This window comes from Scyliorhinus canicula, chromosome 20, assembly GCF_902713615.1.
Source record: "Scyliorhinus canicula chromosome 20, sScyCan1.1, whole genome shotgun sequence".
Taxonomy (NCBI): domain Eukaryota; kingdom Metazoa; phylum Chordata; class Chondrichthyes; order Carcharhiniformes; family Scyliorhinidae; genus Scyliorhinus; species Scyliorhinus canicula.
In genome coordinates this window covers 60,886,392-60,910,207 of record NC_052165.1, presented here as the reverse complement: position 1 = coordinate 60,910,207, position 23,816 = coordinate 60,886,392, and the positions used below count along the sequence as shown (strand labels likewise).

The 23,816-nt window shown below is 48.7% G+C and overlaps 1 protein-coding gene and 1 long non-coding RNA gene across 5 annotated transcripts in view; one reads left to right on the top strand and one right to left on the bottom strand.

The window, feature by feature from the left end:
• Window positions 1-8,504, top strand: part of parvb (parvin, beta) — an 86,053-nt gene extending 77,549 nt beyond the window's left edge. For all 4 annotated transcript variants that reach the window (XM_038781230.1, XM_038781228.1, XM_038781229.1 and 1 more), the window contains 2 exons: window positions 6,198-6,270; window positions 6,982-8,504. In XM_038781230.1, the coding sequence (XP_038637158.1) occupies window positions 6,198-6,270; window positions 6,982-7,058 (150 nt within the window). In that variant the 3' untranslated portion in view covers window positions 7,059-8,504. The remainder of the gene's footprint in view (window positions 1-6,197; window positions 6,271-6,981) is intronic.
• The window catches only part of LOC119955215, a 116,743-nt gene extending 95,561 nt beyond the window's left edge, over window positions 1-21,182 (bottom strand). Inside the window, exon 1 of the long non-coding RNA XR_005458409.1 lies at window positions 21,046-21,182. This is a non-coding gene — a long non-coding RNA (uncharacterized LOC119955215). The remainder of the gene's footprint in view (window positions 1-21,045) is intronic.
• Between the last annotated feature and the right edge of the window lie 2,634 nt (window positions 21,183-23,816).

Sequence of the window (23,816 nt, the reverse complement as noted above, 5' to 3'; positions counted from 1 at the left end):
AAAAGTCTTTGAAGGAAATGGACTGGAATTCTGCTGGATGGACTGGAACTTTACAGCCTATTAATGCTGTGTGATAGCCTATGTTGTATCTATCATTCCACGTTTGTAGTTCATACTGACCTGTAATTTTCCTGTTAATTCATATTTAGTTTGCATTGATTTTGATTGTGTTAAAGTTACAAAAAAGTAAACACTTGTTCAATAAGTTTGGAAATTTTGGGTTACGGTTTCCTATGGGGAATAATCTGATCTGAGAGAGGCTGACATGACTTCACTGAAACTTTCCAGCATTTAAATAAACAAGACTTAACATTTGCTTTTGCTAAATTTAAAAAAAAATAATTTTTATTCAAATTTTTTAACAACAAATTTTCTCCCAACAGTTAAAGTAAACAAGGTGTAAAACTAAACAGAAAAAGAAATCCCCCCCCAATACAAAGTAATAAATTTATAACTAATAACAATACAAGAAAGAAGAAAATAACAAACACACCATCGCAAAAACAAACCCCCTAACAAACCCAGCCCGGCTCCACCCTAGAACCAACCACCCTGGACAAAGTCCCCGCCATTCCCTTCCAAAACCCCTCCAACGCCGGACATGCCCAAAACATGTGGATGTGGTTCGCCGGGCCTCCCAAACACCTCCCGCACCTGTCCTCTCTCTTCTCCAACCCCCCCCTCCCAAAAAGAACCGGCTCATCCTGGCCCCAGTCATGTGCGCCCTATGCAGCACCTTCAGCTGAATTAAGCTGAGTCGTGCAAGAAGAGGACGAGTTCACCCTCCCCAGGGCATCCGCCCATGTCACATCGTCAATCTCTTCCCCTAACTCCTCCTCCCACTTTGCTTTCAGCTCCTCCACCGAGGCCGCCTCCTCTTCCTGCATCATCTGATAAATTGCCGAGATCCTCCCCTCACCGACCCATGTCCCCGAGAGCACCCTGTCCTGCACACCCCTAGGCGGCAGCAGCGGGAACTCCGCCACCTGCCGCTTAACAAACACCCTAATCTGCATATACCTGAAAGCATTCCCGGGGGGAGGCCCCACTTCCCCTCCAACTCCTCTAAAGTCACAAACTTCCCATCGAGGAAAAGGTTCCCCATCCGCCTGATGCCTGCCCTATGCCAACTCAAAAAACCACCATCTATTCTCCCTGGTGCAAACCGGTGATTGCCCCGTATCGGGGTCCACACTGAGGCCTTCACTGCCCCCAAATTTTGAGGGAAGCCACCACTACTGGACTCGTAGAATACCTTGCCGGGGGGGAGTGGGAGCGTGGCCGTCACCAATGCCTCCAAACTCGTGCCCACACAGGACGCCACTTCCAACCTCTTCCATGCGGCACCCTCCCCCTCCATCACCCACCTGCGAATCATTGCCACATTCGCAGCCCAGTAATACCCACACAGGTTGGGCAGCGCCAAACCGCCTGCCTCCCTTCTTCGCTCCAGGAATACCCTCCTCACTTTCGGGTTCTTCCGCGCCCATACGAACCCCAGAATACTCTTATTCACCCTCTTGAAAAAAGCCTTCGGTATCAATATGGGGAGGCACTGGAAAAGAAACAAAAACCTCGGGAGCACCGTCATCTTAACCGACTGGACCCTGCCCGCCAAAGAGTGTGGCAGCACGTCCCACCTCCTGAACTCCTCCTCCATCTATTCCATCAGCCTCGAAAAGTTTAGCCTGTGCAGGGCCCGCCAGCTCCTAGCTATCTGGACCCCAAGATATCTAAAGCTCCTCTCCGCCCTCTTCAACGGGAGCTCTCCTATCTCCCTCTCCTGGTCCCCCAGGTGCAGCACAAACAGCTCTTTTTTTCCCCACGTTGAACTTGTAGCCCGAAAAGTCCCCAAACTCCCCAAGTATCTTCAAGACCTCTGGCATCCCCCCCGCCGGATCCGCGATGTACAACAGTAAATCATCTGCGCACAACGACAACCGGTGCTCCTCTCCCCCCTCCAGTTCTTCGAATCCCTCAGCGCCATGGCCAAGGGCTCAATCGCTAACGCGAAGAGCAGGGGAGACAAGGGGCACATCCCTGCCTCGTCCCCCGGGAAAGCCGAAAGTCCTCCGACCTCCTCCCATTCGTCACCACACTCGCCACCGGGGAGCTGTACAGCAACCTCACCCAGCTGATGAATCCCTCACCAAACCCGAACCTCCTCAGCACTTCCCACAGGTAGCTCCACTCCACCCTGTCAAAAGCTTTCTCCGCATCCATCGATGCTACTATTTCCGCCTTCCCAGCCTCCGACGCCATCATCATAACATTAAGAAGCCGCCGTACATTGACATTCAGCTGCCTCGCCTTCACAAACCCCGTTTGGTCCTCATGGATAACCATTGGGACCACATCTTCCATCCTTCTGGACAGTACCTTCGCCAACAACTTTGCATCCACGTTGAGGAGCGAAATCAGCCTGTATGACCCACACTGGAGGGGGTCCTTATCCCGCTTCAGGATCAGTGAAATTATTGCTCTAGACATCGTCGGGGGCAAAGCCCCCCCCTTCCCCCTTCCCTCGCCTCATTCAGGGTCCTCACAAGCAGCGGGCCCAGCAAATCTGAAAACTTCTTGTAAAACTCCACCGGGAACCCGTCAGGACCCGACGCTTTCCCTGCCTGCATGCTCCCCAGCACCTCCATCAGCTCCTCCAACTCGATTGCGGCCCCCAGACCCTCCACCCGCTCATCCTCTACTCTTCGGCACTCCAGCCTATCCAGAAAGGGGTCCATCTCGCCCACCTCCCTAGGTGGCACCGCCCGGTACAGCCCCTCGTAAAAAGATCTGAACACCCCATTAATGTCCCTGCCACCTCGCTTGTCCCTCTTGCATCTGTGACTCCCCATCTCTCTCGCTGCCTCCCGCTTCCGGAGCTGGTGGGCCAGCATCCGACTGCCTTCTCCCTATACTCATATACTCATATACCGCCCCCTGCGCCCTCCTCCACTGCGCCTCCGCCTTCCGGGTGGTCAGTATATCAAACTCCGCTTGGAGACTGCGACGCTTCCTCAAAAGCACCTCCTCCGGGACAAACCTCCTGTCCACCCTTACCATTTCTTCCACTAGCCTCTCCCTCTCAACCCTCTCCCTGTATGCCCAAATGGATATCAGCTCCCCTCTAACCACTGCTTTCAAAGCTTCCCCAAACCACCCCAACTTGCACCTCCCCGTTATCGTTGGCTTCCAATACCCCTCTATACCCCTACGGACCCGCCCACATACCTCCTCCTCTGCCAGAAGCCCCACATTTAACCTCCATAGCGGGTGCTGATCCTTCCCCTCCCCAGCTCCAGGTCCACCAAATGCGGAGCATGGTCAGATATGGCTATCGCTGAATATTCCGCCCCCACCACTCTCGGGATTAGCGCCCTGCTGAGAACAAAAAAGTTAATCCGGGAATAAGCCTTGTGGACATGGGAGAAAAAGGAGAACTCCCTACCCCCCGGCTTCAAAAAACCTCCAAAGGTCTACCCCTCCCATCTGATCCATGAACCCCCTCAGCACCGAGGCCGCCGCCGGCCTCTTACCCGTTCTCGACTTCGAACGATACAGAGTCGGATCTAACACCGTATTAAAGTCCCCTCCAAGATCAAACCCCCGTCTCCAGGTCCGGGTTCCGGCCCAACATTCGCCGCATGAAGCACGCATCGTCCAGTTGGGGGCGTACACATTGACCAGAACCACCCGCTCCCCCTGAAGTCTACCACTCAGCATTACGTATCTACCTGCACTGTCCGCCACCACATTCGACGCAACAAACGGCAAGCTCTTGCCAACTAAGATCGCCACCTCTCGATTCTTCACATCAAGCCCCGACTGAAACACCTGCCCTACCCAGCCTCTTCTCAGCCTCACCTGATCGGCCACCTTAAGGTGCGTCTCCTGGAGCATAGCTACGTCAGCTCCCAGCCCCTTCAACCCCAAGACCCGGGACCGCTTCACCGGTCCATTCAGCACCCTCACATTCCATGTGACCAGCCGAATCTGGGGGGTCTTCCCCCTCCCTCTGCGCCGGTCAGCCATAGCTCTCCCTTGGCTCACCACATGCCCAGAGAAGCCCTCAGGCCTATTCCCTACGGTGTCAGACCCCCTATCCCTAGCCTCCCCCTTCACCAGCTGTTTCCCTTCGGGCCCTGCAGCAGCAACCCTGTACCTCCCACCCCCCCACTCTCTCCCCCCACCTCCGCCCCCAAGCTAGGGCCCCCCTTAGATGCGTAACCCCTACTATTGTACTTCCGTAAGTCAGAAGTCAGCCGACTGCTGCTGACCCCGGCTGCTCCCGCCATCCCGACGACCCCCCCCCCCCCCCCCAATGCAACACAACCACCAATCCTCCCTCCCAGTGCAGGCCCCCTCCTCCTCCAGCGCAGGAAGAAAGTCCGTGCTTCCATCCCAAACCCCGCCCCCCAGACCTGACACGCGGGAAAAAGACGGGCACCTGACCCAGCGGGACCACGAACAGCTCCCCAACCCTCCACCAGTGAAAAAACTAAAAAGCACCCCAATAAATAAATAACAGCCCCAAAAATCGAAAAAGCAGAACAGTGAAAAGGCAACATCAAACACAGCCAATAAAACGAAAGGATACCAAGGAGGACAGAGCCTCCGGACTCTGTACATCATTCCCCAGCCTGGGCTTCCTCAACAGCACTCAATGGGCCCCCTCCAGCTCCAAGGGTCCTTGGAACGACCCCGCGCCCATTAACAAATTCAGCATCACAACCACGTAGGCCCCACAAATCCGAACCTTCCAGCCCCTCTGGGATGCCCAAAAGCCGCAGGTTCTTCCAACGGGAGCGGTTCTCCATCTCCTCCATCCTTGCCAGCCATTTCTTGTGAAGCGCCTCGTGCGACTCCACCTTCACTGCCAGGCCCAGGAGTTCGTCCTCGCTCTCCGAGGCCTTTTGCTGTAGCTCCCGGATCTCCGCACCCTGAGCCGCCTGAGTCGCCATGAGCTTGTCCAGCGAGGCCTTAAACGGCTCCAGGATCTCAGCTTTCAGCTCTCTGAAGCAGCGATGGAGCAGCTGCTGCTGCTCCTGTGCCCACTGCTGCCACGCTGCCGGTTCCCCGCCCGCTGCCATCTTGTTTTTCCTGCCTCGCACCTTTCTCTGCTCCAAAGCTGATTTTCTGACCGCCCCGCTCCTGGTCCAGTTCATCCACCGGCAGATGAGCACAGTGGATGTGTTCCCACCAGGGGAAAAGTCCAACCAGCACCCCTGCGGGCCCTTAAAAGAGCCCGAATCCAAAAATAGCGGGAGCTACCGAACGTGCGGCTTAGCTCCGCATCGCCGCAACCAAAAGTCCGCTTTTGCTAAATTTTGTTGGGAAATCTACAATAGTATCTTTGAGGCTCAACCTTTTTCTCAAAGAGAGGATCAAACTCTCAGCCATTGAAACAGTTGAGAAAAGACGATTTTAAGGCTGGGGCAGAGCATGTAGGGATCAATGCGAGATCAACAGCTAAGTGGTACTGGTTCTTTGAAGATTTAGCTGGGCATCTGGGGTTTGAGGAAGAAAGGACCAGTTTATTGATCAAACATAACTGGCCAGTATTGAAGAAGAAATAGAACTAAGAAAGATGGACTCAGCGAACTAGTGAAAGTAATTGGAAAGAGATGGAGAGATGAAAAGCTGAGTTCCAATTCCGCAAACTTGAGTTGCAGAGAAGTGCAGCTGACTCGGCGATATCCTCTAAATTTTGATTTGGCAAAAATGTTTTTACTGTGTGTCATTTGAGAAAATTGGCACCAATCTAGTAGGCCATGCTCCTGCAAAATGTTTAGGAAGGCTTTGGAGGTGTATTTCAGCAGGGCATCTGTGATTCTGAGGAAGTGAAGACATATTTCTTGATGCTTATGATTTGATGCCAGAGGCCTACAGGCAGAAATGTAGCGATTTGAGAAAGGAAACGGGCCAGACCCATGAAGAATTTACCATGGAAAAGGAAATGGCATTCAGTACATGGTGGAGGGTGATGAAGGTGGATCAGAACTTCAATAGGGTGACCAGTCACACATGGAGTGTTGTACCTGGACTTAGTGAGGTGTATGCAGATAAAGAGTAGACTTAGCTGAGAATTGCAGTGATTGAACTGTGATTTTTTTTTTCTTTGAATTTCTAAAAATGAATTGAACTGCATATTGATGTAGTGAAGTATGTCGACTAACCCGACTGATACTTATGTTTTGTAGGCTCACAATGTAGCTTTTTCCTTTGAGCTAATGCAGGATGGAGGACTTAAGAAACCAAAGGCTCGCCCAGAAGGTACCTTTGAATTTAAGAAAGACAATTTTCACCACCGACATCTCGTCGAATAATTTTTCAGTATTTGTAGCCGTGAAATATAATTTGAGGCTAGTGTCAAATTGCCAAAGAAATAGAAAATAATGGGACATAACACTAGTTAGTGGTTACAGAATGGAATTTGTGCAAGAATAACTTGTACGTCGGTTCAGCTAACCATTAGCTATCGCTGTATGGTCAGATTTGAGTCTCCTGCCAGATAACTAAAATTTTGAGGTTATGTGCAAGTTATAAATATTAGCTAGTCTGTTGGATGTGGTATCCTGTGCAAACAGCAATTTCACTGATGGAGTGAAAACCTGCCACTGCTGATTTTATCGTTTCTGATGCTTGTTTTCTGTTAAACTGTAGAACATATCATGGCTTGTGGCGGTGACTCCCAAACTCTCTCTTTTGCGCAGGCATCTGTTGTAAGCTCACTCTTTACAACATATGTCACACACCAAGAATATAAATTGGGATTCAATTAAGTAGGAAGGATCAAAACTGCGTTGTTCCATTCCCTGGGGGTATGCTGCAATGTGCAAAACAACTAGTCTGTTATCTTGCCTTTCCAGATCCTTTTCTCCCCTACTTTTTCAGATTTTTCTTGTGCATTCGTACAATGCTGATCTTTGTACAATGCTGATCTTTGTTATAATTCTCACTGTGTGTTGCATATTTTCTCATCAGATATTGTAAACTTGGACCTGAAGTCAACGCTGAGGGTGCTTTACAATCTATTCACGAAATACAAGCATGTAGAATAATTTCTGGATTTACCAAGACCCGCTTAGGGAGAAACATCACTAGCAGTTGCCAGGATCGACTTCCATACACCTGTGCCTTGCCAAGTCTACAACAGAATATTGGTTTCTTTGGGTCTTTTAAAACATAAAAGATGCCATTTTGTGACTTTTTATATGAAGAAGACTGTCTTCTGTCCATCTGGGTCCATTTCCCCCTCCGTATTTAACTAGACGTACCTATCCATGCCAGCCTTGAGTGCTTCAGTCACAATGCTGTCTGTTACAGGGCCGGTGGACCCGACTCTTTGATTTTTTTTTTCATGTTTCATTTTATGCTGTACTGTTAGTGAGAATGTTTGCATGTTACTTGACTCTCAAATACCGTATTATAATCAGGGTCGAGTGTATAATTCTTTTTGCCTTGTGACTTCTGAGGTTGAGCAGTCTTTCACCCTTCAAAGTACAGGATTCTTTCTTGGGCAGTAGTATTCCTGCAAATGTGGTTGCTGATTAGAGTTGGAGAATTGTATGCAACTCTAAAACAATTAATTGACTGACTTAAGGAAGTGACAGGGTGACCGCTATCAATTTGATACAGAAGTTTCACTGGTCCTCAACTACTGAAGGCAAATCATACTTTGTGAATGAAGTCATTACTTCTGCTGCAATACTGTTTTCTTCAAGTAATCATGACAAAAGGTTTTTTCATTTCTTTGATCACGATACTTTGCTTATATATTTCCCTTTCTATCTCCCTTATCCCTTAGTCAGCTGGAATTGAGTAAACAATGCAGCCACGGATATTGTTCATGCGCTGTGCTATTTTGTATAGACGTCTACTTACATCCTTACAGCTGAAAGGTTGGGTCGTCATCTCCCTTTTAATCCTTTGCTGATAACATTGAGAGATGCACAGGCCTTGCACCTTTTGCTGGGTTCAAATGTCTCTTCGCAACAGTGCAGTTGAGATGAGAACTTTGTAAAGCAGCCCAATGTACCTCAATACAGTGCGGCAACATTACTGCAAGATGGGATTCCTCCCTACTGGACTTCTGCACTGTGATTCAGTCAGTACTATTTGTATAATAACTAATTTGTGTGTCATGTTAGGACGGGGGCTTGACACAAGATCAGAATTCTTAGTTATGTAATCTGTCCCCTAGTTCTTGGGAAAATAACACAAGTAAGCAAGAAGACTGAGATAGTGAGAACAGTGTCTGAGTGGGGAAATGACAAAGCTGGGTTGACAAGTAGTTATCAAATTAAATGGAAGGAAATAGTGAATAATATGGAAATAATGACCACAAAGGAAGTTAATTTCCTTCTATAAATATTCTGTATTTGTGATGACTATTGGAAGCCTGAAAAATGCTCTTGAGTACTACGAAGTGTTTAAATTGTGTAGATCTTAATATGTTAATATATACTTAATATATTAATGCTGATTAAATGGAGGCACATAAAAGACTAAGTTAAAAATAAAATCTGTTCCTCACAAGGCAATGTTAAACACACAACATATCTGATGTATATTGAGTACAAAGATTGCTGGTTGAGTACTTGAATTCTGTGACAATTTCTTTTTCTCCATCTGGTGCTTTGAAATACTGTTAAAGAAAATGAGACTGAAGTATGATTACTCCTGCAACCAGACGGTGGCACTGTAGCACAAGTCGACTGTAAGGCACAATTTCAACTATCAGTAGGTCTGAAGAGTTTCGCCCCTGAGGGATCACACACCCCAAACCCTCCAATCATCAGACATGCTTTGGAAATAGTTTTCTAATTGGAGGAATGAGGAGGGCTAATGCAACTAATTATGCAATGTATCTACTTGAGATGACGATGCTAACAAGGTCAAAATCCTTCACTTGATGACTTTGTTGGGAAAGAAGTTAGCACGGAGTAGGAAATTTGAATATTTTGCTGAAATTATGATGAGCGCTCGGTTATTTCTCATGTACATCTGGAAACAAAATATGTAGTCGTAATAATCTTTATTAGTGTCACAAGTAGCCTTTGAGCTAGAGATTTCACAACTCAGCTTTCAGTTATTAATCCAGGATACATGCAACTGCTTGCAGTGGGCTGACCTCCTTGCTTCCCTTCTCACCTACTCCATTCACCCTCGCACTTAATGGGGGCTGAGGTGGGAAAAGATGGGATTCAGTCCTCGTGAACTGCAAGTAAAAGATAAGGCTCTCAAATTGAGCCTTTGTACAGGACTTCCCTGGAAAGCAAACTTCTTAATGGTGCAAGAATATTTTCAGAAAACATGATGCATATGCATTAATCTTATTTTTCTGTAATGTTTATTCAAGACAGATGGGCAGATAGCAAAATAATCTTGTATTTAACTGGCACTTGAACATTGGAGAAAAAATGTTTGCAAACATGTATAGTTGGGTTGTTGCAGTACTTGCGCATCATCTCACCGTCCTGCCCATTCTCCGTAACCCTTCAACCCATTATTAATTTAAAAATCTGTCTAACTCCTCTTTAAATTTACTCACTGTCCCAGCACTGTCTACCGGACTCTGGGAAGTGAATGCCACAGATTTTTAAAATAATATTATTCAACTTTTCAACAACAAATGTTATCACAGCAAACAAAAACAGTAACCCCCTACCTCCCCTCCAAATACAAAAACAATAAATTAACAAGATAAAGAAATAGGCATAGAACCATGAAAACAAACCCCCCATAACAGACCCATAACCCCCCTCCCCCCGGGTTGTGCTGAAGTTAACCACCCACTAATGCTCCGCCAGGAAATCAAGATAAAAGGCTGCCACTGCCGAAAGAACCCTTGCACCAACCCCCCTCAGGGCAACCTTGACCCTCTCCAGTTTAATAAACCCAGCCACGTCGCTGATCCAGGATTCCGGGCGCGGGGGCTTCGCGTCCCTCCACTGTAAAAGAATCCTGCGCCGGGCTATACAGGGACGCAAAGGCCAGAATGCCGGCCTCTTTCGCCTCCTGCGCTCCCGGCTTCGATGCTACCCCAAACATTGCGAGCCCCCCCAGCCCGGTTCCACCCTGGAGCCAACCACCTTTGACAAGTTCCCCGCTGGCCCCCTTCCAAAAGCCCTCCAACGCGGACACGCCCAAACATGTGGTGTGTGATTTGCTGGGCTCCCTGAGCACCTGCACACCTGTCCTCTCCCCAAAGAAACCGGTCTCAGCCAGGTCCCAAGTCATATGCGCCCCTATGCCGCACCTTTAGTTGGATTAGACTAAGCCATGCGCAAGAGGAGGAGGAATTCACACTCCCAGGGCGTCCGCCACATCCCCTCGTCCATCTCCCCTCCCAGCTCCTCCTCCCACTTCGCCTTCAGCTCTTTCACGAGGCCTCCTCCTGCATCCACCTGATAAATTGCCAAGAGATCCCTGCCCTCACTGAACCCCCGTCCCCGAGAGCACCCTATCCTGCACCCCCCTTGGCGGCAATAGCGGAACCACCTGCCACCTAACACCCTAATGTGCAAATAACCTGAAGGTAATTCCCTGGGGGGAGACCCCACTTCCCCTCCAATTCCTCTAAGGTCGCCTCCACTGCCCCCAGATTTGAGGGTAGCCACCACTACTGGACTCGTAGAGTACCTTGTCGGGGGGAGTGGCAATGGCGCCGTCACCAGCGCCTCTAAGCTCGTGCCCACACAGGACGCCTCCTCCATCCTCTTCCATGCGGCTCCCTCCCCCTCCACCCACCTACGAATCATTGCCACGTTCGCAGCCCAGTAATACCCACACAGGATGGGCAGTGCCAATCCACCCACTTCCCTACCTCGCTCGAAAAGTACCCTCCTCACCCTTGGGGTCTTCTGCGCCCACACAAACCCCGTAATACTCCTGCTGACCCTCCTAAAGAAAGCCTTCGGGATCATGATGGGTAAATGCTGGAAGAGGAACAGAAACCTCGGGAGCACCGTCATCTTAACCGACTGGACCCTGCCCGCTAGGGAGAGTGGCAACACATCCCACCTCCTGAACTCCTCCTCCATTTGCTCCACCAGCCTCGTAAAGTTTAACCTATGCAGGGACCCCCAGCTCCTGGCTATCTGGACCCCCAGGTATCTGAAGCTCCTCTCTGCCCTTTCAGCGGGAGCCCCCCTATCTCTCCTAGTCCCCCATATGCACCACAAACAGCACACTCTTCCCTACGTTGAGCTTATAGCCAGAAAAGTCCCCAAACTCCCCAAAAATCCTCATCACCTTCGGCATCCCCCCGCCAGATCTGCAATATACAACAATAAATCGTCCGCGTACGACAGCAGGTGCTCCACCCCCCCCTGCACAAGCCCCCTCGATTCCCTCAGCGCCATGGCCAGGGGTTCGATCACCAATGCAAACCGCCTCATCCCCCGGTACAACCGAAAGTCCTCCGGCCTCCTCTCATTCGTCACCACGCTCGCCACCGGAGCATTATACAACAGCCTCACCCACCTAATAAATCCCTCACCAAACCCAAACCGCCTCAATACCTCCCACAGGTAGCCTGTCAAAGACTTTCTCCGCATCCATCGATGCCACTATCTCCGCCTTTCCGTCCCCACCGCCGGCATCATTATGACGTTAAGAAGCTGCCGCACATTGACGTTCAACTGCCTCCCCTTCACAAAACCCGTTTGGTCCTCGTGAATGACCTGCGGGACAACCTTCTCCACCCTCCTGGCCAGTATCTTGGCCAGCAGTTTCGTGTCCACATTGAGGAGTGAGATCGGCCTGTAAGACCCACAGTAGAGGGGGTCCTTATCTCGCTTCAAAATCAATGTAATTAATGCCCTGGACATTGTCGGGTGCAAGCCCCCCCCTCCCCTTGCCTCAGTCAAGGTCCTCTCTAACAGCGGGCCCAACAGGTCAGAAAACTTATTATAAAATTCCACCGGGAACCATCAGGCCCCAGTGCCTTCCCTGACTGCCTACTCCCCATCGCATTGGCCAGCTCGACAGGCACCCCCAGACCCTCTGCCTGCTCCTCCCCTACTCTTGGGATCTCCAGTTTGTCCAAAAAGCACTCCATTCCACCCTCCTCCCCAGGGGGCACTGACCGGTATAACTCCTCATACAAGGTCCTGAACGCTCTGTTAATGCCCCTTGCACTCCGCACCAGATTCCCTATCTCCCTCGCCGCCTCCCGCTTCCGGGGCTGGTGGGCCAGCATCCGACTCGCCTTCTCCCCATACTCGTATACCGGCCCTTGCGCCCTCCTCCCCTGCGCCTCTGCTTTCCTGGTGGTCAGTATATCAAACTCCGCTTGGAGACTACGAAGCTTCCTCAAAAGCCCTTCTTCCGGGACCTCCGCGTACCTCCTATCCACCCTTACCATTTCTTTCACCAACCTCTCCCTCTCCCTTTACTCCCCCCTCTCCCTGTGTGCCCTAATAGAAATCAGTTCCCCTCCTAACCACCGCCTTCAGCGCCTCCCAGGCTACCCCCACCGGCACCTCCCCATTGTCATTAGTTTCCAAATACCCCTCTATACACCGCCCACATACCTCCTCATCCGACAACAGCCCCACCTCTAACCTCCACAGCGGGCGCTGGTCCTTCCCCTCCCCCAGCTCCAGGTCCACCCAATGTGGAGCGTGGTCAGATATGGCTATCACCGAATAATCAACCCTCCAAGGGTCCACCCCTCGCATCTGGTCCATGAACCCCCTCAGCACTGTGGCCGCCGCTGGCCTCTTACCGGTCCTGGACCTAGAACGATCCAGTGCTGGGTCCAGCACTATTGAAATCTCCTCCCATTATCGAGCCCCCCGCCTCAAGATCTGGAATCCGACCCAGCATGCGCCGCATGAAGCCTGCATTGTCCCAATTTGCGGCGTACACATTAACCAGCACCACCCGCTCCCCTTGGAGTCTGCCGCTCACCATTATGTATCTGCCACAGCTATCCGCTACCACACTTGACGCCACAAACGACACACTCTTCCCCACCAAAATCGCCACCCCCCCGGTTCCTTGCAGTCAACCCCGAATGGAACACTTGCCCAACCCGCCCCTTCTCAGCCTTACCTGATCTGCCACCCTAAGGTGCATTTCCTGGAGCAGAGCCACATCCACCCCCAGCCCCCTTCAAATGCGCAACCACCCGGGCCCGCTTAACCAGCCCATTTAGCCCCCTTACATTCCATCTGACCAGCCGAATTGGGGAGGCTATTCCCCCTGCACTCTCCGCCGTCAGCCGAACTCTCCCTCGCGCCAGCCACGTGCCCGCAGTACCCAGACGGCCCTTCCCCACGGTGGCAGATCCCCATCTCAACCCCCCAGCACCATCTGTTCCCCTTCAGCCCTTCCAGCAGCAACCCGGTACCCCCCCCCCCCCCCCCCCCCAGACTGCGTGGCCCCTCTCATCATACTTCTGTATGTCAGCCGACTCCTGACCCCCGGCTGCTCCCACCACCCCACGACCCTCCCGGTGTAAAGCCAACACCATTCCCCCGACCGGTACAGACCCCTCCCATTCCAAGCTCCAGCGTGAGGGAAAAAGGCTTCCAACTTAAACCCCGCCCCTCGACCCAAAACGCGGGAAAGAAAAGGCGCGCGCCCCAACGGGCCTACAAAACCTCTCCCCAGCTTTCCACCAGAGAGAAAAGAACAGAAATATTTTTTTAAACCCCAAAAAACCAACAGAAAATTACAAGGGAGAACAGAGCCTCCGGCCAATATACATCAGTCTCCAATCCCCCCATAATCCTCAGTTTGAGTCCAGCTTCTCTGCCTGGACAAAGGCCCAGGCCTCTTCCGGGGAGTCAAAATAATACGGGTGATTCTTGATAAGTGATCCAGAGGCGTGCCGGCTGTAACAGGCCAAACCTCACCCCTCTCTTGTGCAGCACTACCTTCGACCGGTTATAATCAGCCCTTTTCTTCACCACCTCCGCGCTCCAGTCCTGGTAAATCCAGACCTCTGCATTCTCCCACCTGCTGCTCCTCTCCTTTTTAGCCCATCTCAGCACGCATTCTCGGTTGACGAAGCGGTGAAAACGGACCAGCACCGCCCTTGGCGGCTCATTCGGCCTGGGCTTCCTCACCAACACCCGATGGGTACCTTCCAGCTCCAAGGGTCCTTAAGGACCCCGTTCCCATCAGCGAGTTCAGCATCAAGACCACATAGGCCCCCAGGTCCGATCCCTCCAGCCCCTCCGGGAGGCCCAGGATCCGCAAGTTCTTCCGCCGCGAGCGGTTCTCCATTTCCTCCATCCTCGCTTGCCATTTCTTGTGGAGCGCCTTGTGCGACTCCACCTTCACTGCCAGGCCTAGGATTTCATCCTCATTCTCCGAGGCCTTTTGCCGTAACTTGCGGATCTCTGCACCCTGGGCCGTCTGGGTCACCATGAGCTTATCCAGTGAGGCCTTTAGCGATTCCAGCAGCTCATCTTTCAGCTCTCTGGAGCAGCTCCTGCTGCTCCTGCACCCACTGCTGCCACGCTGCCGGTTCCCCGCCTGCCGCCATCTTGTTCTTCCTGCCTCGCACCTTTCTCTGCTCCAAAGCCAATTTTTTGACCGCCACGCTCCTGGTCCAGTCCATCCACTGGCAGATAGGCGCAGCAGATGTGTTCCCACACCGGTAAAAGTCCAATCAGCGCCGCTGCGGGCCCTTAAAAGAGCCCAAAAGTCCGAAAATAGCAGGAGCCACCGAACATTCGGCGTAGCTCCGCGTCACCGCAACTGGAAGTCATACCACAGTTTTATGACCCTTTGAGAGAGGTAGTTTTGCTTCATCTCTGTTTTACACTTGCTACCCTTATCCTGAGACTATGACCTCATTCTAGAATGCTCCATGACAGGAAGAATCCGCTCCATGGCTACTTTATCCATACCTTTTATCATCTTATATACCACAATTTGATTTCCTTCATTCTTCTAAACTCCAGAGAGAGTATAGGTCTGGACTGCTCAATCTGTTCATAAGACAAACCCCTCATCTCTGGAGTCCATGTAGTCAGCCTTCTCTGAACTACCTTCAATGCTACTACATCTTTCCTCAAATGAGGGGACCAAAACTGCAGAACACGCCAGGTGCGGTCTCATCAATGTCTTGTACAGTTGCAACAACACTTCCTTACCGTTATACTCTATTCCTTCAGCAATAAATGCCAACATTCAATTTGCTTTCTTTATCACCTGTATGCGAGTTTTCTGTGACTCATGCACAAGGTACCACAGTCCCTCTGCATTGGAGCACCCAAATTTTCTCCCCATTTAGAAAATAAGATGCCTTTCCATTTTTCTGACCAAAATGGATGACCTCGCATGTATACGCCTTAAACTCCCAACTGCCACATTTTGGCCCACTCACCTAACCTATCTATATCGATTTGTAGGGTTCTTATTTCCTCATTGCAATTTACTGTACCGCCTATTTTAGTGTCCCACCTATTTTAGTGTCGTCTGCAAATTTGGCGACAGAACCTTCTATACCAGTCATTAATATAGATTCTAAATAGTTGGGGCTCAAGGACCGAACTCTTGCGCATGCGCGGACTCGCGCCGGCTGGCGGAGTTCCTTCGGCACCAGCTGGCATGGCGCCAAAGGCATTCCATGCCAGCTGACGGGGCGCAAACCACTCCTGCGCCGGCCTAGCCCCTGAAGGTGCGGAGGGTTCCACACCTTTGGGGCGGGCCGACGCCGGAGTGGTTCACGCCACTCCGTCCCGGCGGGAGCCCCCGCCCCGCTGGGTACGGGAGAATCCCGCCCATAGAATTTACAGTGCACAAGAAGGCCATTTGGCCCATCGAGTCTGTACCGGCCCTTGGAAAAAGCACCCTTCCCAAGCCCACACCTCCACCCAATTCCCGTAATCCAGTAACCCCACCCCACCTTTTAGACACTAAGGGCAATTTAGCTTGGCTAGTCCACCGAACCTGCACATCTTTGGACCGTGGGAGGAAACCGGAGCACCCGGAGGCACGGGGAGAACGAGCAGACTCCGCACAGTGACGCAAGCCAGGAATCAAACCTGGGACCCTGGAGCTGTGAAGCAACTCTGCTAACCACTATGCTACCGTGCTGCACACATGTCAAGGTTGATACAATCCCAAATGATATAACTGGATAGGAAAATCCCAGAATGGAACCCTGGCTCAAAATACCATCACTTTTATGTTTTTAATATATAAAATGTGGAGGAACAGAGTCACAGGACTGCAAGTTAGTTTTAACAGCAAGAAAAATATTTCTTAAACATGAAAAACATTCCAATACAATATGCCTTTACTCTCTTTCTTCCCCCCCAACCACCTCCAAGTTTAACAAATACACAGATTTAAAGATTAACATGGATTACAAGTATATCTTAAGCAACAATGGCTTCATTAACACCAAAAGTCCCTTTATAGGGCAGCACATTGGGTAGCACTGTTGCTTCACAACGCTAGTTTCACAGGTTTGATTCCCGGATTGGGTCCCTGTCGGTGCGGGGTCTGCATGTTCTCCCTATGCCTGTGTGGGTTTCTCTGGGTGCTCCGGTTTCCTCCCGCAAGTCCCAAAATACGTGCTGTTAGATGATTGGACATTCTGAATTTTCCCTCTGTGTATCCGAACAGGTGCCAGAATGTGGAGACTGGGGGCTTTTCACAGCGACTTCATTGCAATGTTCATGCAGTCTACTTGTGACAATAAAGATTATTATTGTTATAAAGCACACAAGGTGCCTGTGGTCAAGTACACAGGTTGTGCTCTCGGGACCCAAGTGAATATCTGTGGATTACTCCTCAGACTGCTTCCAGATGATGATCACAGGAGAATTTCCAAACTCCACTCCCAAAAACAATCTGTAAAATTTTCTCATATTGCTCTCCCTTAGCGGTTTATGTTACTAAATCCAGATCAGATTTTACAAATGACACTTTTAAACAAAGCTTCCACTCCACTTTTAACTGCGAATCCAGTCCAGGAATGTGCACCACCCCCTTTTAGATTTCCTTTGACTCATCTGTTTGTACACAAACTCCAGGATCCAGCCGCCTTTTTCCATAGTTATGTTTCATAGACTAATAAAAATCTGACATACCTGAAAATCACTTCCGATATCTTCCTAGCGTCTCAGCCTTCTTCTCACCTCAGTCATTCTTTACTGAACATGCTCTATTCGAATACCTTTAATGCCTGACTTCTTTGAAACGCCTCTTTATTTCTCTAGTTTTCTTAACCAGCTGCTCTTCAGGTCTCTGCTCTGCACTTGTTTTCTTTACCATTACTTCATGGTATGGCTTTTCTTCTAACAAAGCTCACGCTAGCCTTGTAAACCACCTGCTTCTAGCAGAGGTGAGAGAGCTGCCTTCTACAATCAAATGAGCTGAACTAAAACTTAAAAACTTCTTTACCTTACAAGGCCCCAGTTGCTCAGCAACCACTGCTGGTTTATTTATTCTTCACGCTGTGGCCACCTCTAAGCACAATAGAAAAACTGTTGGAACTTGTAACCAACCCCCACACATACAAACACCTTTGCCCAGTCTGAATCTAACGATAGGTTTTACTCTTCCAGGCACAGAAACATTACATTAAAACCACTTAATACCTTATTTCTAATGTTTGTAAGTATAAATCCCTTTAAACTACCTTTGTTTTCCTAACAAGATCCTTTAAGGGATTAAATACAAATCTCTTTTTCTTTAAAGAGCCCGAGGTTGTAGCAGAATCTTAAGATATGACAGGCAAAGTATTCCATCAAACCTTAAATGATCTAAATTCTGATATATTGTTAGCTCCACCATGTATTCTAAGATATTTAAGTCTACCTTTTTTGGGAGGGATTATGTGGCATTTCCAGAAATTTATCATTTCATCTCTCAGAGCTCGATCTGAATCTAACCCCAACTGAGTTTAGACTTGCAGATTGTGTTAGTTCCTTAATCCACAAAAATGTAATTTGGCACTAAATAGTCAGTCTTGCTCATGGACTGGGATACCTGGCATGGGTCGTGGAAAACAGTGCTTGCCCTTGGGATTAACTGCAAGTTTCTGCATAACGGAACCTAATTCTACAGCTAGCCAGTGCTTTACTTCGTTGAGAGTAGTTAGGATATTAGAGTGTCTTTCCCAAGTACTGACAAATATTAATAACACACAAATTCAACTGTGTTTTTCTTTTTAAAACTTGTAGCCCATTGCAGGGATTGTCCCTGATGTCTTTGAGAGGAAAGAAATTTCCCATTTTATATTTCAACATCCTACAGAATTGTTTGCCTATTTTAAGAATAAAGGAATGTAGTTGCAATCACAAGTCTTTAATAGACTTGAGAAATTACCTTTAATTCATGGACTGTTAACGACTTATACAATTCAAAGTTATTTCTTTATTTGATCGCCATGGTGTTACAGCTATTTAAAAATGTGGTACTGGGTCACATTGGTATTGACAAAATACTGGGAGTTTGAGAAACAATAATCCTGTGAAGAAAGAATGTCCTGGTGTGTGCATGGCTTGAGAAACATTAACTGTTATTTATTCTAATAAATATGTTTACTAGTGACCAAGATGAAATGTTGTTGCCGTTTCCTTATTAAAGCTTTACTGAATTATATTTATGCACTTGTCAGTTGACATGTGTTTCATTTAAAATGTTACATTTTGAATGTCAATGCAATCCAAGATGTACAACAAAGAAATCTAAATGAATCAAAACAGAAAATGCTGGACAATCTCAGCAGGTCTGATGGCATATGTGGACAGAGAACGGAGCTAACATTTTGAGTCTGGATGACTCTTGTCAAAGCTAGAGAGAACTGGAAATATGAGATTTATACTGTTGGGGGGGGGGGGGGGGGGGGTGGAATAGTGGGGCTAGATAAAGGGCCAGCGATAGGTGGAGTTTGACAAAGATGTGGACAAAAAAAACAAAGGGAATGTAAATGGTGGTGATAACGATTAAGAAGGATGCTGAAACTGGCACGTTGAATGTGTTAATGGCAGAACAGGGGTAAGCAGCGTGTCAAAGGACAACTTGGAACAGGCAACAGTTGGCCCAAGTGGAGTGAGTTTGGAGGGAGGGGAGACAATTGTGAGGGGAAAAACAGATCGATGGAAGAAATATAAATAACTTGATAGAAATAAAAATGGAGTAAAGGTGGAGGAGCGAGTTCACAGGCTGAAGTCCGGAAGGCTGTAAAATGTCTAATTGGAAGATGAGGTGCTGTTCCTCCAGTTTGTTTGGGCTTCATTGCAGTAGGTCAAGGACAGAGATGTGGGCATGAGAGCAGGACAGTGAGTTAAAATGGCAAGCGACCGGAAGGTCCTGTTTGCGGACGGACCGAAGGTGTTCTGCAAAGCGGTCACCCGGACCCGTGTTTAGTCTCAAATGTAGACTGTGTTGGCAGCAGCGAATGCAATAGAGCAGATTGAAGGAGATGCATTTGAAGAGCTGCCTTGCTGAAAAGAGTGTTCAGGCCCCAAGTTAAACCTAAATGAATACCTGCTGTCACCGATTGGCACTTAAAGGTTCCCTGGCCTCTGATAATTCTTGTTTAAGTTCTTAAATTTTAGTATTGCTGAATAAAACACATTTTGACAAAGCTTTTCATCTTGTATTCATTAGGACACTCCGATAATTTCATAGATTTCATAGAATTTACAGTGCAGAAGGAGGCCATTCGGCCCATCGCGTCTGCACCGGCTCTTGGAAAGAGCACCCTACTTTAGCCCACACTACCCTATCCCTGTAACCAGGAACCCCATCTAACCTAAGGGCAATTTAACATGGCCAATCCACCTAACCTGCACATCTTTGGAATGTGAGAGGAAGCCAGAGCACCTGGAGGAAACCCACACAGACATGGGGAGAACGTGCAGACTCCGCACAGACCAGGAATCGAACCTGGGACCCTGAAGCTGTGAAGCCATAATGCTAACCACTGTGCTATCGTGCTGCCCTAAATACCAATGTCAGGGGAAACAGTAACATTATATTGTGTGAGAAAAAAGTGCTGATTGGTAGGGGCATTACCATGGAGACAGCACAGTTAATAGTCACCGATTGTTTGAAAATTTAAACCAGGCGGGCTGACTGGTCAAGGCATTGCCCTGATGAATGAACCAGCGAATAGCTGTCATTTATTTTGTTCAGCTGAAACGGGGACAATGTGTGCATGTACATGTTTTTTCTGTCTGCAAAGAACAGGGCCCTGTGAATTTCTTTTTATTCATTCTTGGGATGTGGTTAGGCCAGCATTTATTGCTCATCCCTAACTGCCCATGAGAAAGTGGTTGTGAGCTGCCATCTTGAACTGCTGCAGTCCATGTGGTGTAGGTGCACCCAAAGTGCTGTTAGGCAGGGAGTTCCAGGATTTTGACACGGTGAAGGAACGGCTATATATTTCTGCACCAAGATGGTATCGGTGGTGGAGGGAGTGAATGTTTGTGGAAGGGTTGCCAATCAAAAGGGCTGCTTTGTCCTGGATAATCTTGAATGTTGCTAAAGCTCATCCATGCAAATGGAGAGTATTCTATTAAACACCTGGCTTGCACCCTGTAAATGCTGGACAGGCTTTGGGGTGTCAGGAGGTGAGTACCTGCAGGATTCATAACCTCTGACCTGCTCCTGTAGCCACCGCATTTATGACTTGTCGAATTCAGTTTCTGGTCAATGGTAGCTCCCGGAATGTTGATGGTGGAGGATTGAGAGATGGTAATGCCATTGAATATAAAGTGGCAAGCAATAGTTGGATTCTATAGATGGTCATTGCCTGACACTTGTGTGGCACGCATATTGCTAGCCAGCATGTAGCAGTGCATGTAGCTTCCATTGCATGCAAATGTGCTAAACTGCAAGCCAGATTGATAATCTTAAATTGGTTGTCAGCCTAATGTTTAGCATACTAAATTTTATAAAGCAAATGTCCAATTGCAGAATCACATCTAATGTTGGAAACGATGTTTTGACACTTTTTAGCAAGTACAAGCTGTTTGGCTGATCTGTACCTTACCTGTTGCGAACAGTACAAGGGGTGTGCTGTTTATACGACCCACCAGCGTTTAGTACATATGGCTTACATACCTGGCATCACACTGGCAATGAAATACTCCATGGCAACACCTCCACCAATCAGAGTCTACCTGCACTCTTTTCTCGCACAGTATAAAGTTGTTTTTTCACTGACATTGGTACTCTCGTCATTGTCCTGAGTGCAAGGTGAAAAACTTCAATCAAAATGTCGTCTTGAGCAATACTCAAACTCTACTACCAAATGACTATTTCTTAAATTTTGTTTGGGAGGCCAAATGTTTAACATGTCTGCTTCGAGGAATCTACAACTGAACTCAATCCAATTGTAGCAAAATTCCCCCGACCTTAAAGTCTCTACCAAATTCTGCTTCGTATTTGTTGGGGTTTTTATGACAAAACCACCTTTATTATGACTGGATACTCTGAAGGAGGCTACGTTGGGAGAACTGTTCTGTTCAAAATCCCTTAAATGAGTGTTTTCATTTGCAATTGTTAGAGTTTAAGGAGAAATCTCATGCACAGTTACGTATGAATGCTGATACTTACCAGTCATTACTTTGCGTTTCAATAAAAGTGATAAATCTTTGTTGCCAAATCTTTTTTTGAAATATTTTTATTGATAATTTTTTAATGAATACAAAGACCAACCATAAAGCAAAACAACAGCATCAAACCGCTCTCCCCCCCCCCCCCCCCCCCCCCCTCTTAACAGCTGACAGACTGGCTCTTCAAAGAACACATTAAAAGGACGCCATCTGACCACTCCCAACAGAAGCTGCCTGCAATGGATCAATGAGGCGAAGGCAAAGATATCTGGACCTGCTTCTGCCTGCAACTCCAGCAGATCTGACGTCCCAAATATGGCCACTACGAGATTGGGCTCCAAATCCCTCTGTAAAATCGCCAACATGGTGCTGAAGAAGGAGACCCAAAATCTCACCACGTCCGGACGCACCCAGAACATATGCACATGCTTTGCCGGGCCCCTCCCACACTGCTTGCACTTATTTTCCACCTCCCAAACCTGACACAACCTATCCCTCGTTAAATGTGCCCTATGTACCACGTTCAACTGTATCAACCCCAGTCTGGCGCATGAAAAAGTGGCGTTCACCCATCGCAAAGCCTCACACCATACCCCCTCCAATTCCACCCCCAACCACTTCCCAGTTGGCCTTAACCCCCTCCGGGGATGCAACATCCTCTGCCATTATCCACCTGTAAATTCCTGAGGTACTTCCCTCTCCCATCCTCGCGAGAGTCAAACCCGTTCCAGCAGTGAGGATGGTGGCGCTAACTGAAGCTTTATTGCCAAACCTTTCCAAGGTTTCCAGATTGAGTTCGCCCAGTGAGCCCGAGAAGACACAGCCAGAGTGAGACACAGCAAAGAGTGAGTTTGGGAATTTGAAGCTCAGTGGGAATTCGAAGCTGGGTGGGGAGGAGGTGCTTTTTATCCCTGGTAAGTGACTGGTAAATAGTTTTTCTTTTTTCTTTTTATTTTCATTGGTATATAGTTTTTCTTCGTTTTTGTTTTGGAATTGCAGTTGTATAAGTTAACCAAAGGTTTAAGACATGGCAGGAGATCCCAGACCCGTGTCATGCTCCTTGTTGAGATGTGGGAGCTCAGGTACATGTTCACTGTCCCTGGCTCCTTCACGTGCAAGAAGTGTGTCCAGTTGCAGCTCCTGTTAGACCGCTTGACAACTCTGGAGCTGCGGATGGACTCGCTTTGGAGCATCCGCGATGCTGAGGACATCGTGGATAGCACGTTTAGCGAGTTGGTCACGCTGCAGGTGAAAGTTACTGAGGGAGATAGCAAATGGGTGACCAAAAGACAGAGCAAGAGCAGGAAGGCAGTGCAGGTGTCCCCTGCGGTCATCTCCCTGGAAAACATATATACTGCTTTGGATACTGTTGAGGGAGATGGCTCACCAGTGGAAGGCAGCAGCAGCCAGGTTCATGGCACCGTGGTTGGCTCTGCTGTGCTGCAGGGCAGGAAGAAGAATGGCAGGTCTATAGTGATAGGGGACTCAATCGTAAGGGGAATAGACAGGCGGTTCTGCGGATGCAATCGAGACTCCAGGATGGTATGTTGCCTCCCTGGTGCAAGGGACAAGGATATCTCTGAACGGTTGCAGGAAATTCTGGGGGGGGGGGGGGGGAACAGCCAGCTGTCGTGGTGCACATAGGCACCAACAATATAGGTAAAAAACAGGACAGGGTCCTACAAGCTGAATTCAGGGAGTTAGGAGTTAAACTAAAAAGTAGGACCCCAATGGTAGTAATCTCAGGATTGCTACCAGTGCCATGAGCTAGTCAGATAGATAGGATGGATGCGTGGCTTGAGAGATGGTGCAAGAGGGAGTGATTCAAATTCCTGGGGCATTGGAACCGGTTGTGGGGGAGGTGGGACCAGTACAAACTGGACGGTTTGCACCTGGGCAGGACTGGAACCGATGTCCTAGGGGGAGTGTTTGCTCGAGCTGTTGGGGAGGGTTTAAACTAATGTGGCAGGGGGATGAGAACTGATGCAGGAAGTAGGTAGGAAGGAAGTAGGTTAAACAAGGACATAAACAAAAGGCAGTAAGGGGGAAAGTGTAAGACAGAGAAGCCATAGTCAAAAATCAAAAAGGGCAATAGTACAAGGTACAGTGACTGAGGGGAGCTCAGTGAATAGGCCCATTAATACTTAAAGGAATAAAATGGGAAGTAAAAACATAAATGGTAAGCGACGCATGAGAAAAGTGAAGAGGAAATATAACTTAAGTGAGGTTACTTATCGAGGTGTTAAGATTCAAAACAGGTCTACTTTACCTGAATGC